The following is a 20,702-nucleotide window of genomic DNA, read 5'->3' as shown; positions in this document are numbered from 1 at the left end:
CGTGTTAACTCTGCTGCTGCCGCCTCTGAGGCGACGCTCAGCAAACGGAGGAATGCTGCTGTCTTTGAAAGCCCGCACAGTAAAACACTGCTTCCCTTTTGATCCTCTAACCTCACTCTCCTCCTGCCTCTTCAGCTCTTCAGAAATCATCCTGCTCATCCTCCGTGTGCAGGCAGTGGGAGTGGAGTGTGAGTGACTGTGTGTCTGTGTGCGCTCTTTACTATGAGTGTGTTTGTGTGTGTGTGTGTGTGTGTGTGTGTGCAGCAGGGTTGTGTGCTACAGACCACTCATCTGTATGAGCTCCATTGGCAGTTACATAAACCATACTGTCATAAAGGCTACAGGGCATACTGAAACACTGCCAAATCAGTGCTGGGTCAATAACTCCCCGCTGCAGATTTTTTGGATTTTCTTTCCTTTGTTGGGGAGCCAGTACAAGTCTGGTTGAAAGTGAGGAGGAAGTGGGTGGGTTCTTGCTGTTACAGCGCAGCACAGAGGTCAGTAATTACCATGAAACATAATTACTGACTTTCCCTGGGACCTTTTTTCCTCTGAAAAGACAGACAGTAGTTTGACCACAGTAATTAGAACATAAGAAAGGCATTGGTGAGCCATGGAGAAGCAGAAATTAAGGTTGAAATGTATCTAAACTGCCAGTCAAGATATGTGCCTGGCACCTCTGTAGCCTCTGGCGCTGAGAAAATGGCAGCACACTATTTAATGGTGACACCATTCATTTAGTTTGATTATTCTCATTAAACCATTCGTTATGCTAAAATGCTCTTATGTCTTTTCCACAGTCTGTTCAGGGAATGCATCTACTGTGGGTTTTGGGAAAATTATGCCATTTTTCAACAAGCTAGCTCCTGTTAATCTTCATGCTGAGCGTGGGTGTGGGAATGACACCGAGATGAAGGTGGGTTGGTATCTTTTTCTATCTACAAGTGAAGCGTGGAGATGTTTTTGGTCTCCGCAGCAGAGCCCTAGGGACAGGTGGGGGGGAGCTGATTTGCTTGTCATAAACATCAGCTGTTTGATGGTGACTGGCGATGCCAGGGCCTTGGCACAAGCGCACCACAAGGCACAGAAACTCAGCTGCACACTTCCCATCCCCCATGTGGCAGCCAGGACTCCTGAGGTGACACTCTGCTGAGGTGAACAGTTGTTAGAGGCCCTGATGTTGAAGATGATTTCCCATTCCTTTTTTTCTCGCACTTCTTTTTCCATATTAACAGTATTTTTGCCAAGCAGTTGTAGCTTTCACTTTCTCGTACGTGCAACCGCAGCCACTGTCAAGCCACCTCCACATGCTGCGCACGCCTGTCAGTGTGCGAGACATGCATTCAGTTGTTTTTGCTTCCTTCGTATTCCTCTGAGGTTCAGGCTGAGGAGGGCTTTTGGTAAAATTATGAGTCTATGCAAAAAGCAGGCCAGCTGTCATGCAACCAAGGAGCCATCCCGAGAAAAGCTCTGATCAAACTGCTTGCACTGACTCACAAACTTCTTTAGCTTTTTTAAAAATCTAACATTATTTTGGAGGGGTTTTTTTTTTTTTTTTTTTTTTTTTTTTTTGCAATGCAGCAGAAAAACGCTTGTCTAATGCAGTCAACACCAAGCCAAGAAGTACTAATGCCTTCGTGGCCCAGAAAAGCCTGAAATCACAAAACTACAAACGACCCAGAGAATAAAAAATCATTTGTTTTCATCTTAATACAGCTGGTGCTGTGGTAAAAAAAATACTTTAATTCACAGCAGTTTCCACTGAGAGAAGAGCTGAGGGAGGGAGAGAGAGGAGGAGAGTGGAGAAAAAAACACATTACAGCTCCTCTTCAAATTATTTTTTCAAACTCCCGTCTGTTACTCAACTTAATGAGCCTTGAAATTGGCGAGATTACATTTTTCGGCGTTGCTTTCATTAGAGTGGGTGTCACCAATCTCAGGGGATTGGTTTCCTCACTTTGGGACTGTACAGCCTGCTACCACAGAGCGCATTGCGGTGATGAAAGGAGCAACAAACTAACCAGCAGGCCAGTAAATAGATGAGGGAGTTCCCTGTGATCAGGCAGGGGTTTCGGTTCAATCAGCCAGCTGATTTACAGAAGCTGTGCAGCAGGGTAAAGCACTTCTCTCTGCTACAGATTTAATCATGTAGTGAGTGTGAAAATCCAGTTTTTACTTAAATCACAATAAAAAGAATCAGCCAAATGAAGTGAGATAGCGACACTTGTTCTCACAAATGGAAATGAGGTGGGCTCAACAGACAGTTCAGTTGAATTAAAGGTGCTATAGGATACGTTTTTGCTTTCACTACGTCAGCAGTAACAACTATTAACTTGTTCATTATTTTGTAATCAGTGTCAGAGTCCAGTTAGACTCTTGCACGTGGCATCCTAGATGTGAATGCAGCCCTCCTCCTCATGCAAAATTATATTTTAATCAGGGAAAAGCTGAAGATGTTGTGAGATGGCAGTTCCCTGTAGTTTCTTGGCTTAGCTCGGTTGCGTGAAACGTTGAAGCATCTCGCTGTTTGCGAGCAGATGAGATGAGAATGAGAAAATCAATATTGTGGATCCTGAAAGCTTCTTAGTTTGTTAATCTGTAATAGCTGATTCATAAGCACGGCTGACATAATGCGATGATTGATGTTTTGGCTTCAGCTACTTCATCTGGCTCAGCAACACTGACCATTTTGGGCTTGAGAGCAAAGACCCAGAGAGACTGGCTTGTTTAGAGGCTGGCCAGCCTGTTGGCGGGCAACCCTGTTGCTTGAATCCAGTGCCAAGCGCCCATCAGTTGTTGGTGGGGATGGGGCGGTCGGGGGGGTCCGCGTGACACAGCAGGCGCTCGCTATGTAGCCAGGCGACCCAGATAGCGCTCCAGTCTGCTTTTTATGGGCCAAGCAGCAGGAGAGTAGCTTTGCAAATGAACTGAAAAGAGCAAGGTGTTCAAATTAAGACCCTAATTATGAGGAATGATGAATCTGTCCTCAGTTTGAGCTGTCCCATCAGAGACGGTCAGATAGAAACGTCCTACAGAACAACTTACCAGAGAAGAGATAGCCAGGTATTTGATGTGATAATAATAATGGGAGGAATGTGTTTGGATATTATTCAGCTTATATATCCTCTCTCTATGCTCAGGAGATTCCTAAATACCACAGATTCTGGAGTATAGCTTGGTAATTACAATCAAAGTAGAGCGGTGGATGAAAAAATTGGTGGAATAATGTAATAATACTGTTCTTTCGTTTCTTGGGTTATTTTAAGACTTGGCAGCTTGCACAGTTCAAGAGTTTCCTGCCACACTCAATGGCCATTAAGAATTTAAAAAAGCAGAAGTAGGCCACAGATGATTCAAGCAGAAAGAACATAAGACCAAACCGCCTCTTCGTATTTCTCTTCTTCAACTGTAGGGCAGAGAGAAATGAGTCTTTGGCCTTCCAGTCTTTTGGTGAGAGGAGAAACCACAAGCTCAGGTTCATGAGCAGAACGTTAAGGTTTCAGTTCAACAAAATTCTGAGAGAAAGAAACTGCAGAATTACCTAAAAGCTGCAGGAAGCTATTTGACTGACGACGACTCCTACTTTTGACGAATAAAGAAAACTAATCGAACTACAAACTGTGCCTGAAAATGTTTTGTGTTTAAATATGAGTGTGGTGCTCTGTCTTATAAAACAGTTCCTCAAAAGCTGCAGTGAATTTCTAGTGACATCTGCAGAGGGCATGTGTTGGCTTCCGGCTTGCGCCCACTCAGACAGTAGAGGTCTGTGACAGAGTTGCTTTGAGGGGAGACAGCGATGGAAAACCTGCGGGACATGAGGGTCCTGCAGAATTTATAAAGACAGAGTTTCACTGCTTTCATCTGATACTCAGAGCTAATGTGTTTAACATCGGCCCACAGTCTGCCATCAGTCCAGAAACATTTGCTTGTGTCTGTGTGTGTTTATTTGGATTTTTATATTATATTTATATGCCATCAGTATCCAGGAGCATAAACAGTAGTATATGGATCTACTGAGTATTCAGGAAGCAGGTCAGTCCCAAATTAATTAAGAATTCGATGCTGGATGACAGACGTTCGCCGTCAGCTCGTGATTTATGTCTGCTTGTCAAGAAAATCCACGTTCCACCTCAGCGCTAACCGCTACAAATCCCTGCCCGCACTGCCCGCTCATCTCCAGTACTCTTAAATCCAAAGAGACAAAAGGTGAACATTGAGCAGCAGGTTTTCTTTTCCACTTCAGCTGCTTTTAGAAATGAGCACAGCAGTTAGGCTCCATTTAGTCCATTTATGGAAGAGCAGAGAACAACATCTATAAATTACAGTTTAGGTATACTAACAGGCCCAGCACAGTGTTGGAGAAAACTGATGGTGGTCTAACAAATCTCTGAATCCATGGTTTGGTTCAGTCCTTGATTTTGAGCCACAAGTTGCAGTTTTGACTAACACAACAACAACAAACAAGACATCACCTCCATTTATGTACAAAATGTCCTGAATCAAAGCTTCAGTCTGGAAATCTGACTGTTTCATTGTTCATCAGAGTTGCCACCAGCCTGGTTCAGATATCACACCAGCTGTTCTGTGTCTGACTGTGGTTGTCAGTGCATCCCAAGACTGATAAGCAAATTCTCTTTTTGACTTTCTAGCTCAGATTCTGTCTCCATAGAGAGTTTTTTTCTCTGTCCTTGAACACACACAAGTCTATCTGACATTGTGATTCACAGTTAGATAACCTGCAAAAGAGTAGTGTAACCCTTGGGCCAACAAATTTTTTAAAAAAGAAAAAAAATTGTGAATTTGTTGACGCCACACCACCACTGTGGCAACATACTGTATAATACCATGAATTCCTTTTTAACCAAAAGAAAAATTACTATAAGAACACCAATGCAGAGCCTGAGGAGCCATTTGAGAGGGAAAACAAGTTACATATGTATGTGCCTCAGCAGAGATTTTTCCATTTGCCCAGATTTTCAAAGCGGGGGGACCCTGCAGTCACAAACCTGTTTCTGTAACCTCCTTGCTTATTAGGTTGGCCCACAGACCCCTGCAGTCCCCCAGGTGTTCCTTGCAGTCTCAGATCTGTGGAGTATGATGCTGTAATGATTTTGTGGGAGGTAAATTTGCAGCGTGCAGCAGTAATGTCGCTCTGCTAATTCAGCCCTTCCCCACCCACTCAACCCGTAAGGTGAATGAGTGAAGCGTTCACACTGGCACACGCACACGTATGGTGCACTATAGCTGTCGCTGCTGAAGTGAGTGATTTGTGGTGCACACACAGAGCAAGGACGACTGTAGCTTTTTTTTTCTTTTTTTTTTTACACAGAGATGACGCCCATTATCATACATTAACACATTTTATGGTTGTCAAACAGTGTTTTCATATCCCAATCTGTTGTGTTACAATTTGAATACTGATGGCTAGAATGTTAATGTACAAATGTTTGAACATTTTTCAATTTATCAATACTTTAAATTTGTAATTTTTGCATACTTGTAGTTTAATCTGACAGCAGTTCATCTCAAAGCAGGATGAAAAGAGCTCTGTAAACACCTTCCAAAGCACTTCACCAAAGCAACAAGCTTAATAAAGATGTCAAATTATTTTATTGATTCGCTTTACATTGTGTATCGCCTCTGCAAGACGCAGTCCATGAAACTGAGAAACAGGGGCCCATCAGCCCTGTGTACACAGCCGGCAAATTTATGGCTGCATAATAATCAGACAACAGCCACACATGCATTACAAAAAGTGTTTTCATCCTAGTCATTTAGCCACCCAGTATGTAATAGTTTCTCTGTGCGTTCGGCACCAATCCAAGTGATTTATGATGCTGCGGTTCAGTAAATTGCCATTCATATCTTCTTTGCTGTTGATAAACATCATGTTGGTTGATGGAGTGTTTGTTGATTAGAATCTCAGGGAAAACTAAACCTGTTATGAATCAACATGAAGATAGGCTAATGGTATTAGACCGTTCATGTGATTGTTTTATAATGGTGATAACAGAATTATTTTAGCTGTTTAAATGAAGCTTTCAACGCTTTTAATTTGACACACTTCTCACATTTACACTTTTTTGGTTTAATTTTAGAAATGTATCTTTTCATTGCTAGTGACAGCCAGTTCACTACAACATACTAACTGCAGTAAATCACTGTGTGAGTATTTATTTCTGTAAATTCGCAAATTTAGTCCATTTAGAAGGCCACACCAATTTAACCCTGTGCACCATTAGGATGAAAAACAATCCCTCCACCAAGTGTGGTCCATCTGCCTGTTGGGCAGCGAGCGAGAACGTGGCTGACAACATCAGAGGTGACGACACAGCAGATCTACACAATCCACAAAAGTCCCCTAATCCAGCAGTATGAACTAAAGCTGCTTAATATTTGAACATAGGGCCAGACCAGTTCCTGTTGTAGGTTTACCAAGCTGGAGGGAGTAGGACAGACTTATTTGGCTTTTGCGGAGCATAAATGCAGATTTCTGCCCTGAGATAAAGCAATGCATTTCAGGGATTAAGCTCCTTGCACTACTCATGGTAAAAACCCGCTGATGGACGTTTTTTAAATGGGATGGAGAACAAATGCTTGAACTCTGAGATGAAAAGTGTTGAGAGCACCAAAAGAGAGTTGGGGAAAAAGGCATTCTCCAAAGTAATTCCTCACTTCTACCCCCGGATAATGACCACAAATGAAAATGGATGTCATTACTCCCACGGCTTTAATAAACATGATGCATCAGACTGAGGTGGGAAATGCATCCACTTTTGTCTGGAGATATTAAGATGGTGGATTTATTACATCCCCTGCTACATTTCCTACCCAAAGCTCAGTGCTGGGCCTCTTGAGTGGTATCGTGCAATCCAATCTGAGGACTGGGAGGATGATGATGTGTGAAGATGTCAGTCCAGCATTACAGGAGACTAATGGAAGGAGCTGCTGCCTCAAAACACATGACAGATCATTGTCTTCTTCTCAGCGTGATCATATTTGGACAGATTGTTGTGTGAGGAGAAGCACATTTGGTCAAAAACTAAAAGATCTATTGTGATCAAATTCAGGAAATGAGTGAGCTCCAATGCTGCTACTTCTCGCTTAAACCCACAGAGTGCAGTGCAGTACAATAGGCTTGCTTTGCTTTGTAAGCAAAGGTCCCAGCCTCCTAACAAACTGCGAGGCTACTCAGAGTTGCCTGATGTGTGCTAATGTGATGACTTCATCGCTACATCCATGGTCGGGGTTATTTCAGTCTAAGTACTTAGAGAAAAATCCAATCTCTGCTTAAAGTGGATTAAACAGCTTTTTCTGTCAAATTTATGTTGCCTGTCCATGGGCTGTTGAATTCAGCCAAATTCAAAGTAAGGCAGGGCTAATTCAGAGTAGCCTGAATGCTGCGTATGATTTCTCACTGCAGTCATCCACATGACCAAAGGCTTTTCTTATCATTAAAAACTCTGAATCTCCAAAGAAGCTGGTGCTTGTAATAATGATCTGGCAGCAAATCAAGGTTAAGTTTATGCTAATTTCCAATCAAGCTAATTAGCATTTCTGTTCATTCCCAGCTGGGCCAGCTTGTTCAAAAAAAATGTTGCAGGTCATAAAAATTAATGGTGGGGGGGCGGGGTCTTGAATGTGAGCATGATTTTCCAATTGCACATGCTGATCACACTGATGCAATCACATGTGCAAGATTGGAAATACCTGCACACAAACGCACATGCAGATCTTACTTATACCTTCTCATGAGCACACCCATCACATCTGTGTTGGTATGTTAAGTTACAGCAGTGCGTAACAACAATGTTAATTAGCACAGAGCAGAATATGGATGGGAGGTTCCGAGGTAAGATCAATAAGATCTCAGAATATCTTCGACTTAATTTAGACGCCGTCTTCAAAGTCTTGAGCTGACAGAGCTGATGTGACAGTGACAGGAAAAACTAATTCTCACAGGAAGCTGCAGAAATGAGGGATTGGCTGCCGCCTGATGAGCTGTTTTGGCTTGAAGATGGCTTAGTTATGAGTCAGTGACTGCAGGAATATAACAGCGGTGTGCAATTTTGTAGTCTGAAAATACCTGTGAGTCAACACAGGTTCAAGCACTCTTGGAAAATGTTCCATGAAATGTGCAGTAACTCTTAACAGTGGCTTTTCTGTGCAAAGTTACCTAACCTATAGAGACATGCCAACCACCTACAGGAAACTGTAGCAGCCAGTGATTTGTGGTGTCTCCATGTTAACTTGAAATTCTAATCCTGCTGTCTTTGCATTCATACTTAACAAATTGCTTGGTTACAAAAGGTTGATGTTCCTGTATAGTTTGCATCAGGTTTGATTTCTCTGTAATCCAGGAGAATCAAAGTGGTGAACACAGCTCCTCAGGGAGGTGAGAGACCTCAGGCTGACTGACTGACATGGTGGTTAGTGACTGTGTCAGTGGCTTAAACTCTACTTCTGAATCTAACAGAAAAGTATTAAAGTTTCTGAGTCAGCCATTTTCCACCATCTGGAGCACCTGACAGTTTTTCAGTCTCTTGTCAGCTTGTTTTTTTCCTCTCTGACATGAACACACTGACAGGAGTCAGAGGCTTCAGGGACTTCTGACTTGTTCTGCTGGATTTTAAAAGGTTTTTGTTTTTTAAGTTGTTGACTTGCTTCATTTGCCAAGAGACAGAGAGAGAGGACAAAAAGTAAAAATCTAAGGTGTAAGGGTGCGGCAGTATTACCTTAGAGTATTGTGCTTGTTCTGAGCAGACATGTACAGATGAAGGGAGGTGGAGGGAACAAGAGCAGAGCGTGTTGGTGTGGTGGATGAGGGATGGGGCGCCGCAGTGCTGACCACTGCGAGACTCATCCACCCAGAACATGCTGAGCAGCTCTGCTTCGGTTACTGGCTTCAAGTCAAGTTTAGAGACCGAATGCGTTCATGACTTTGACTGAGAACAACTCCACTCTGCAAAGTACTCGACAAAACATATCAACTATAAGCAGCAAAATCACCCCGTCCATTGCCTCCTCCTCCTCCCATTCGCACCGGGGTCATGTTCTCCCTTAAAATGACACCTCTTTTAATCAACAGGATATGGCAGCTTCTCTTTACTTTGCACATTATTACCAAACAAAAGGCTCAGGTGATTTTTGCTGCCGGCGAGGGATTCAATTATTCAAAAGCTGTTATAGCTCCTGTTGTGTGTGCACCCTGAATTCATCTTTTATTGAGGCGGCCAGGGAATGACTTGTTATAAACAGCTTGCGGGGAGGTATGTTGATGTCTGCCATCGATCTGTTTGAGGAGAATGACAGACTGCGTAACCGCTAGACTGCAGGATTGAACTCCTCTAACACCACCTTCTACCTGGAGGCTGTTGTAGGTGTGTTTGGATATCTTTTTTTAGTTTGAAGTGTTGGGTCTGAGGAGGTTTACAACTGCTGCTCTGACTCACAGCTTATCCTTTGTGCATACATTTACTCCGACACTATGTTTTCCTAACTTCATCCACAGGGATACTCAAACACAAATTTGCATGTAAAGCAAATACACTGTGCACCCATATATATGTGCAAAACAAGAATATTCCCATGACTTCAGCTGTACTTAAATGTTCCAGAATAAGAACATTTCTGGCTTCAGTTAGTACTGTGCTCTCTAATGTGCAGCAGAACAGACTATAAATGACTTGTTAAAGTGTCAAAACAGGGGAAAGTGTCAAGGCAGCGTCGTTCATGTTCAGTCTCCCTTCTTTTCATGCGACACAACAATGAGCAGCAGCAGTGACAAGCACAAATCAGCGACAAGATTCTTTCAGAAATAGTTTTTCTTTCCAAATGTTTTAGTTTATACTAATTACATTTGTTGAATATGAACTGAACAACTGGTACTGACTGACTGACTCACTGGGATGCAGATAATGCATGACAGTGACAATCAACTGACAAGAAAAGAAATAAATAAATAAATAAAAAGTCATAGTCTGTTGATATGATAAAGATCAGCTCTCTGTAAGACATGATCATCTTTGAAGAGCTCCTGTCAAGTCTGCATCACCACAATGTTATAATAATTTGTAAAATACACCCTCCTCTGTCATTTCATCAATCCATAATATGTCCCAAATTAGTACCAAAACTACACAGACTTAAAACACTAGTGGTGACATTAACAGAATTCTCCAGGGCATTTAATAATGAACTTTAGAGCTCCCTCCACTTCCAAATGAATGGAGCTGAACATCTGTGACTGTATGGGATTGGGGGGGGGTTGAGCTGTGGGAAAACCTAACAGCGGTTTTCCATTGCAAGCTGTAACCCCCCTGTGGTGTTAGATCACCGATGCCCTGGAGTGTTGGGTTATTCATACGGAGAGATAAACCTACAGCAACATACAGGATAGTTGGTACAGTCACCTGAGGGTAAAACCACCTGCGCTGCATTGCCACAATATACTGGCAACTACAGGCTGTTAAATAAATGACCAGCGACTCATTTCAGCTGATTTTCTGTTTTCCTACAATATGAGCGACTTTAAAGTATCGTTTCCTTCCGTTTAGCCGCGTTTCTCCAAAATTCGAGGAGTTACAAAGTAAACGCCGCTCACGCCAAAATCTCCCCATAACCTGTTCACACTGTACTCCTGTAGTTGCTGTCAAACCACGCACTACAGTTCTCATCATGACTGAACGTGAAGTATCACTGTAGTGAAAAATAATCGTCGTTATCTATCGTAAATCCACTACACTGTCACTCGAGGGGGAGTAACCAACAGCACATTGATGCGCCCTGGTGTTCCCTGATCGGCGCACTTTGACAGAGCAGCTGTGCAACATCTGACACTGTAATGAGTCACATCCGCGCTACAACAAGAAACGTCGGATGAGAAATCTCATCAGTTAACAGAAATCCGTCGACAGCAGCTGTTAAATCTTTCATTAATGATGTTTCCCTGTGCGCATTAGCGCGCGGATCGTGCGTAACTGGGTTCATCCCAACTCGTCTTTGTTTTAAAATCATAAAATAGTCCTACCTCGCTCATGGTGGAAGGTGATGTCGAGGTTTCTCGTCTGCTTCCAGTACGTGAGTTGCGGAATGAGAAGTTTCAGCAACAGTGGTCTTTAAAAGAGTGGCTCGCCGCGGACCGAGAAGCTTTATAAAGTGTTAAGCCCAACTCCTCCGTGTCATCACGTCACCAATAAACCAATAGGAGTGCCGTGGGCAAATGTGTCTCCCAAGTCACCACCCAACTCCTTCAAATATTCATACGCTGTGTAAGCCCTTTTTCGTCATGAGCAGCCAAACGGAGCTTCTCTCTCCCGCTGATGAACACCCGCTTACAAATGTGAGCGTTGGGAGGCATTTCATGCACCAGTCACCGAGTCATCAATAGAAATTGTTATTTCATAACATGTGCCATTGTCACTCCCACCTGAGTGTGTGGTGTGTGGGTGTGAGCTTCATAACAAAAGCTCTAAAGTGAAAATATGTTCCGTCTTTGTAACTTCCCCTTGTAAAAACATGAGTGTAGTTTGTCTGTGGTGGCTTTAATGTCTCTATAATGCCAACAATTCAATCACAAATTTGCTGTGATGTCTGCCTGGCTGTCTTCTCACATTTATTACACAATTATATCCAGTAAAGGTTTACTGTGGTGTAATAAGCTAATTATATTTTCTCTGGTGCATTCCCAAATAACAGCATGCTGAATTTATTGCATCAGAGAGACTGAGCTTTGTGTTTTAACTTTATTAAATTTCTTTGTTGAAAGAGAAACAGCTGGTGATTTATCAGAAGGGATGGTGCCTATTTCTAGTGGGCTTGTGTAATCCTTTTGCATCAGTCTCACAGCATCCGGCCATATCCATTCCCCCGTTTTCATCCCAATTGAGGTGGCTAATTATCATTTGTCCTAAATCCATACATCAGTTTGTATAATTCAGCACAGGCTGTGTTTGTCAAATTGAGCGTTTAAATCGCAAGATGCAGCTTAAATGCAAAACCCAATATGCAACCTCTCTATCTGGTTCCCGCACATATAAATGGAAATTGTTATAGACAAAGAGAAATAGGGCTGAAACTCTGATGCGGATGCAACTTGAAGGCTGTTCAGCTTCCTTATGTCCTGTCACTGGAGCTCTAGTGAAGTCCCAGTGGAGTCTTGATGGATGGGAGAAGAGGAAACCGATTACAAATGAAGCCTAACATCTCTGCTCCTCTGACCTGACCTGTGTGTCTCTGGGTAACTGTCAACGCGCCTGACAAGCTTGGAGCAGATGTGCACTGAAAATGGCTTTTTGGGTCTTTGTTCTGCAGAAATAGTCCTCAGATTTCTCTGCTTAAGATAGTTGGAGGGAAGGAAGACACTTCGTTTTGCCAAGTCTAGCAGATGGTGCTGAGGTTTTTGTGGAAGCTTATGAAGTTAGTAAGGCACAGCACAACCTGTGATGCCTGCAGTGTGTAGCATTATAGCTGAGCTAATGTTGTCCTTCACAGTGGTCAGGACACCTACAGCACAGCACATTAACTGCAGAGAAGTTAGGGGAAGCTGGTCAGCTCACGCAAGAGGTGATGAATCAAAGTCCTGTGGTGCCATGGCAATGTGAGGTTTATGCAGGAAACAGGAGCTTAAAAAGCTCAGACTGAAGAAGAAGAAGCTCAGTTATATATAATGTTGACATGGCCGTGTCTTGTACAGATCTTCAGTACACTTGAACCTGCCTCCTGATGTAGGCCCTCCAGGTCCACACATAGCTACCCATAACTCCCCTCTCTGCGTAGATCTGCAGAGATGTTTCTGTGCATCTTCACAGAAACACAAATTTGGCTACGGCTAAGAAAAGATTTTTGGCATGACGAATCCATCCTCAGGTAAACTCTGAGTCATTGGTGACTGCCCATCCCCTCCTTAATATTCAGGTGAAGCTTTGGGATTTAAATCAAGTGTGTAGCCACCTTGCAACATAACTGTTAAAGTGTCTGACAGCGACAATTTAAAGGGAAATGAGCGATAGTTTAAGAGAGTGAAGACAACTGGTTTTGTCCACAGGGTATCAGATGAACATTTTCAGAAAAAAAACAGCTGGCTGTTCCACAAGAGACGGTGAACACCACCTGAAGGCAAGATGTGATGTTGAAGTCAGAGGAACAGAGGATTGTGTATTAGTGGGTAGAGGCAACACACAAAAAGGGAAATGGATAGTGGCTGTGTGTGTGTGTGTGTGTGTGTGTGTTTAGTCTTCTGTCCTGCTGAGTAACTGCCTGATTAAAATAGCTACCTGAATAAGAGTCCCTGATTAAATGGCTGTGATGTAAACCCGCAGGGCTCTGAGTCCAGGACTGATAGCCACTTCTCTGCAGGTTAGTGCAGTACATCATTCGTGTGACATCTGAATTGAGTGCTCAGGGCATATAGGACTGCCACAGCAAAGTATCTATAGTGGTAAATGCTGAACTATGTACATTTAAAACAGATTTTAAGAAAGACTCTGCTTTTGTTGTCTCAGTTCCAGTGGATTTTCCCTTTAGAACACAGGTTAAGTACGCAGTATCAGAATGTGATCACTTATGCCCAAAGGATAATGCTCATTTCTCTCAGTTGGGAATCAGGAATCAGAGGTCAAAGGTTATTCACAGAACACTAGAAGTGGTAGCAGTTCAGAGCTGACAGTGAGTTGGTCTCCCCAAGTAGCTAATACAAACACATTAAAGGCATTACTATCCCAGATGTGAGTCTTATCCTGGTTTTGATCTCATTCAGGATATGATGTTTACATGGAACATAAGAATTCTGGTTATTTATATCCTTGTGTGATCATAAGAGTATCCAGGTGTCTGTGACTGCAGGTGTGTCTTGATTTCTCAGCCACTGTGAGATGATGCAGAATCCTGGATAAAGTGTTTACATACCACAGTATCTTTGTTTCTATCAGAGTACTCCAGGTACTATATCCAGGTTTCTGAAACTAGGATTAGCTGTTTACATGTTAGGTAAGTTAACAAAGTCTAAACATACTATCGACTTCACAAACAGACTATATTTCTCTCTCCTGGAAAATTACAATAACATGTTATATAATAATATCTTGCACACTGTTTATTTGAACTTTCTCTCGTGTGCCTGTGTTTTCTATGACATCCCACCGTGTGAGTTTTTGATGCTGTTCTATTATTGGCTTTTTCCATCTGGGATTTGACTCATGAATTATTCCAAAGTAACACCTTTATTGTGCTTTGTTGTGTTGAAGATACTTCTCCCTTAGAGAGTTGCACACTATATTTAGTCGTGTGTGTGTGTGTGTGTGTTGATGATGTGATGCATACATATATGTAAATGTATGTTAAGTAGGCCTTTTGTAGACCTTTGCATACATTTCTGAGGTTAAAATGATTTTGCTGTTTTGTTTGGAAGCCCCAAAATATACACAGTAAGCTCACATTTTCTGTCATTTAAAGTTACACAGTAAAAACATCCATACTTTTTTATCATATCAGGATAAACACTTAAAGATCTATGTTCTGCAGTAAATTCATGAATCAGTCTAATTTCTTCAATTTGAAAAGATGTAACAATAATAGAATTGCTAATGGATAACTGTAAACATCTGTTTACAGTGTATTAGTTTGTGACTTGGCATAATATATTTGAGGAGTGAGGAGAGTGAGACTTGAAGACTCGAAGACATCAAGTGTGGAAGGCAAAAAAGTTTATTTACAATTTAGTTTAAATTAAGAAAAGTCACAGCAGATTGAAAATGCAAAAATAGAAAAACTAGACCAAAAAAACTCACCAAAGCACTGAGACAAAAGGAAGGGTATATAGACAGACAGGAGGTAGGGTAGGAATGCACATTTAAATTAACTCTATTAATCTGAACAGTATCAAATCAAGTTGGAAAAAAACAAGTATGAGCTGTATGACAACAAAGGACAATGTGTGGTCATTACTTGAAATGACTTATGATTGTTAACTGGACTAAAAAGAAAGAAAATATAAAATAAAACGCCAAACACATGATAGTTAACAAACCTGGTGTGTGTTCGATCATGTTACTCCACCAGCTCTCTGATATACACAGAGAATCAATCTCATCTTTATTAAAGGAAACGCAGAGAGCAGTTTTTCCTTTCATCTCTGTCTGTCTGAAGAAGCCAACCTCAGCCCAGCAGGTTGCTGCACAGGAACAAAGAGTGGCCTCAGTGTCCTTCTTGCCGCGGGGTGATGTGGATAAAAATAAACGTCTCCACAAACTCCGGCAGAAACTGTACAAGTACAAATGATATAAATAGCGTGAATGATACAGTGTTTATCATTATCATCACTTTCATCATCACCAAGATTTTACAAGCCACTGTTTGAAAACGTTTGCAAAAGTATTCAGAAGGATCATAAAGTACTGTCAGTCTCTGCTGTTGTTTGTGTAGCAGTTGTGCGAGTGCTGAGAGCTGCAGATCTTTGCTTTAGCACAGTATCACTACTGCATGTTGTGAGGGCCTCGTCCTACTCCAGTGGGATTCACTTCCTGCAGTTCTAAAGCACAGATAAATAAGATGAAGTACATAAGAAATGCGGAGTGAGGAAGGTGTACTCCGTGTTATTAGGCAAAATATTTACATGTGCAAATAAATCCTGACGATCTAGTAAACCATAACTCTGTCCTGTGGGTAGGTAGAGTCTGTTATGTTGCTCCTTCACCCTAAAAAATAGCGGGATTTAAAAAGTTTTAGAATCTGTTTTGTATTATTGACATTCAATGAGATCCACTGTCCCTTGTTTCACAGAGAACAATACAGAACACACAGATTCATCTTGGTGACACTGGTGCAGACTCAGTGACAGCTTACAGAGTTTCACAGTACACACAGCATGAACAACGGGAGCAAAGTGTAAAGTATAATTCACAGTCACTGTGCGCTGCGGGGAGGGGGGCATCATCAGATATATGATGCACAGTCGAGTACACAGTACAAATCAGTCCACATGTGCACATCCACCCTGCAGCATGGGGAAAGTGATTTATCTTTATCATTATGTTATTTCAGACTCCACAGAAGGAAGCTGAGCTGCGATTGCAGACTGCTGCCTGCAGTTAACCTGACCCCTGATATGTATTACGAGCACCATGGAGAAGAATGAGCCCATGGCTTTCAATTACGCACACAGATAATACTGTCTGCTCTGACTAGCAACGATAAACAACATCTTTCCACATTATCATTTAAACTGGACGTACTTTCCCTTCTCACTTCAGTATTGTAAATGTTGCTGTCGGGACTGGAATTAGCCAGATATGATCTTGAGAGAAATGTCCGCCTGGTGTAACTAGGCTGTAATTAGTGCAGCAAATTAAATAAATAATAAGTTTGCAAAAGACGTGCAATAGGCTTTCAGTTCAGCCCCATTGTAGAAGAAATTACCAGTCTTTAAGGATCAGGAAAGCAAAGAGTACAGAACATGTCACGCGAGCAAGATGACACTGAATGCAGTGAGATAGAAGATGAGATGAAAAGGAAAGAAAAGGAAATCACCTCCCTTCAGGAAAGGCTCAGGAGAGGCAGAACAACCAACTCAGAAGAAGACGAGAGAAACGATCAAAGGCGCCTTTGAGAAAGAGTGAAAAGAAGCAAAGGTGGACTGGGACAGCCGTTGAAGAAGATAAGAAGATACCGAGCTAAAAAATATCTTATACAGTCTGATATGAAAATACAAACACTGATTTTGGTCAAGCTGAGAAAGCAGGCGACTTGAGAGCTGATCCAGAGCAAAAAGTAAGTGGAAAAGTGGATGTGATGCTCTGTGATAACTTGAGGAAAGAGCTGACTGAGGACAAGGAGAACCTGCAGGTGTAGAAAGAGAAGGAGAAAACTGGAGATGATGAGTGTGCAGGTGCTGCCAGAGCTCGCCCTGTTGAAAGGCAAAGAGCAATGTTGATGGCAGGTGTAGGAGGCTGCTGCTTGTGTAGCTCGGGCTGGACATGAGGAGATCATCCTCACAAACTCCAGCCCAGTATCATCAGGAATTACAATTATACAATTATACGTCTCTCGATCGAAGAGTGAAAAGACTACTGACCTACCTAGTGAATAACATTGATCATCTGTTGGGAAACCTTGGGTCCAGACATTCATCTGGATGTTACTTGGCATGTGCCACCCCTTGGCCTCCTCCAGGACAATGCTCCCACCACACCACAAAAACTGCTCAGCAATGTCTCAAGGAACACGAAAAAGGGCCAAAGGCTTTGACCCGGCCTCCAAACTCCCCAGATCCTGATCTGATGGAGCATCCGATGGGAGGGGCTGGAACGAGCCAGATCCATGGAGGCCCCACCCTGCAAAACACAGGACCCAAAGGATCCGCTGCCATTGTCCAGGTCTATGCCCTGACAGATCAGAGCTGTTTTTGCAACATCAGGAGGACGTAGATAATATAAGACAGGTGGTTGTAATGTTGTGGCTGATCAGTGTATTGTGAGACTGATAGTAAAGGTGTGGAGTTGAGGATCAGTGGATCATACCTTCCCTTCCCTAACCCTAACCATACCCCAACCATCTGAAAACATTGACATTAACCTTAGAAAATTGTTGTTGCTGTAATTGCTTTTGCAGAATCATCCTGTATCAATGATCTTCAGGACTGCAAACACATGTAATACAGTAACAATCATCCATCCAGCTTTTTACAGACCCCTGTTTGTCTGCGTCTGGTCAACAGTAGTTTATTTCATTACTTTACACAAAAAAGACACATATAATAGGGTTTTCCTGTACAAATTCAAAGCTTAAGCAGTATCCACTACTGCACAGGTTAATAAAAGTTACAATTCCACATTTCATTCTTTGTTGTTTCACGTGTAATGACATGACATACACCTGGATATACAGTAAATCCCATCCAATCAGTGCTGGAATTCAGACCTGGCGTGTTTGGGACTGAGCCGATACAACAAGAATTCATTTCCGTCTGTTAGTCTATCTGTGGGCCAGGGGCCAAGTCCCAGCACGAAGCTTGGAGGTGCAGAGGAGAGGCAGCTTCGTTTGTCATGTATCAGGTTGTTCTGTTTGTAGGCCTCGGGCCATCGTATCGCTCGGCGCTACATCTCTTGTCTCCACCCGTTTGATTAAAGTACAGCCACCACAGCGACCAAGTGCAGCTTTTTATGATTCTGGTCAGGGGCGCTGGGATGCGTGAGTGCAATGTGCTTCTGCTGGAATAGCACAGAGTGATTTGCAGCAAGCTTGTATAATCAATTTATATGGTTCGTAACCAACATGAATATCTTTTATAATTAATATACAGTGCAGTCAAGGCAGATCTCCTCACTCTGTCTCCTCTATCATTAAAGAGCCTGTCAAGCAGTGCTGGTACATGCTTTTCCAATCTAAATAAAACATCAGGAAATGCACATAATACTAGAATCTTACTTTGACAAAGTGTTTGGGAAGGAGTTAACCTTTTGCCTTTTAGCCATTACTGCCTTACATTTCCTTCACACTGTAGCTTTTATATGTGGTCAGCCATCACAGATGGATGGATACACCTCTTTACACTCTCTAAACAAACATTGTGTCAAAAGAGCCCAGGGACATTCTCCTTGTTTTTTTTTTTTTTTACAACTGTTGTTGGCAATTTATCGTGAGCACGGCCGCCACCGGAGAGCACGAGACAGCTGCATAATGAAATCTCACACAGGGAAAACCTGACAGCTCCGCCTGCCTGGGATACTCCTCTTCATGATCTACAGCTATTGTCCTCTCTCTCTCCGTCCACGCTTGTCTTTTGTTTTCCTCTGTATGTCTTTTCCTCATAATCCCCTCCTCTGCTTTCACACGCCTCATCACTGTCCACACGTGTGATCCTCCTTGTCTCGGGGAAGCGTCAGCTGCTGTGGCCAGGTCTCTGTCTGCGCTCAGTGAAACACTCCACCTTCTCATCAGAGCACACAGACCCATTTTTATAATAAGTGCTAGCTGCCGGGCACTGAGAGCCACACAGCCAATCAGCTTCTATTAGCACACAGCTCGCTGAAGACATGGTGATCTTCTCATTAAACCCTTTGCAAGAAAGCCACAACATATCTCCCAAAATGCTGAACTGTTCCTTTAAAGTTTGACCAATATGCTTTTAGAAAAACCAAATAAAACCGCCTGATTTTTAAAATCTATTTATATCTGACCCTACAATGAGGATTCTCAGCTGTGTGCACATGCAGCACATGCACACATGCTCGCACTTGCTGCCTCCCTCCCCATCTTGTTCCTTTCCACACACGCACCTTCTTCACCTTCTACACATGTATATTTTTCCAACTGTGCAGCTCTCCAGCTGCCGTGCCCAGTGGGGGATCTCTGGCAGAGCACAGACAGTTCATTTCATGTCTCATCTCTGCACACTGCAGTTATTAGTGCCTAATTACTAGCAATGTTGCCAGTCAAAAGAAAGTGATGATAGGCTGTCTACATGTCAGGCGCCAGTTGAACGTCTGCCTGACAGGGAGAGACAGCGATGAATGAAGTGGAACCCACCAACTTGATGTCCTGAGAGTGAATTTAGCGCTCTTTGCCTGTTGGTGAGGTCTGGAATCAATCTATCTTGCCTTGTCTGTGCTGCTGATCAATACCAATTGTATTACAAGTGGTGCAGGGCCAAACCAATGTGCACTGTCAGCACCTGTACACAGATGGATTGGTCTGGGAATATTGGCAATGCTGCTGCTTATTCATATCAGGGAGAAACACGTTGATAGTAATTGAATCCATCTTAAACCAATCCTTCTCATCATGTATATCAATAGCAAATTAAGGATAATTGTATTGTCATTTGATCGCAAAGTCAATTTTCGGATGGCAGGGGGCTTTGTGTATCATGACAGGCAAAGAATCTGGAGACACCACATGTGAAGAAATATGAAAATGAAATAAGCAAAGCGCTGAAAAACTCAAAAACGATGTGAAAACTCGGCTCCTTAAAGAAATAATTTGACAGTTTAGGGAATACACCTTTTGGCTTTCCTGCCAAATATCAAATTGCACTTTCATATCTGTCTGTTACATATAAAGCAACAGTCAGGAGATGGTTAGCTTGGCTTTGCATGGATTAAACAAACTCAACATACCATGTTATTTACTGAGCTTTAGAAGTGGTGGTGGGCAGATTTCATTTAGCTTTGGACAGAATCTGTTTCCAGTCTCTGTGCTAAGCTAGGCTAACCTTCTCCTGTAGTTTTAATATTAACAATAAGATAAGAGAGTGGTAGGAAACAGAGGCATTTCCAAAAAATGTCCAACTATTCCTTTAATTACTGCATTTGAGTCAGTTTTGTTTAGTTGTGTTTAAATTTTCACTGCAAAGCACTAGGGTCAACATTAAGCACATTAATAAGTTAAATGACTTGACAATAGTTGCAGGCGTCTAGGCCATTACACCAGTTTCTAACTGGATGTATGTGATGTTTTCCTCCTTTTCCATGAACTTGTGATGTTTGAGAAATGTTTTTGTTCAGTCTTTCTGCTCACACACCTTTTTCTGTTGAGGGACTTAAATCCCCTGACCTGCCTGAACCCGCACCTTTATTGAAATATTAGTCAGTTTCACAAGTTAACATTCTCGTTAACTTGTTTAACAACACAATATGTATGTTGTGGTTATGCCTCTTGAGAAGGTAAAATCTGACTGATATTCATGTCAAAGAACAACTGAACATCAA

General features: G+C 42.3%; 1 protein-coding gene across 1 annotated transcript in view; it reads right to left on the bottom strand.

Moving 5' to 3' along the window:
* pcp4b (Purkinje cell protein 4b) overlaps positions 1–11,333 on the bottom strand; it is a 30,332-nt gene extending 18,999 nt beyond the window's left edge. The window contains exon 1 of the mRNA XM_018662091.2: positions 11,030–11,333. Coding sequence (XP_018517607.1) covers positions 11,030–11,038 — 9 coding nt within the window. The 5' untranslated portion in view covers positions 11,039–11,333. The remainder of the gene's footprint in view (positions 1–11,029) is intronic.
* Positions 11,334–20,702: the final 9,369 nt, after the last annotated feature.

Source organism: Lates calcarifer, linkage group LG21, assembly GCF_001640805.2.
Source record: "Lates calcarifer isolate ASB-BC8 linkage group LG21, TLL_Latcal_v3, whole genome shotgun sequence".
NCBI classification, from domain to species: Eukaryota; Metazoa; Chordata; class Actinopteri; family Centropomidae; genus Lates; species Lates calcarifer.
The sequence above is the reverse complement of the archived record's forward strand: the minus strand, read 5'-3'. Positions and strand labels throughout refer to the sequence as shown.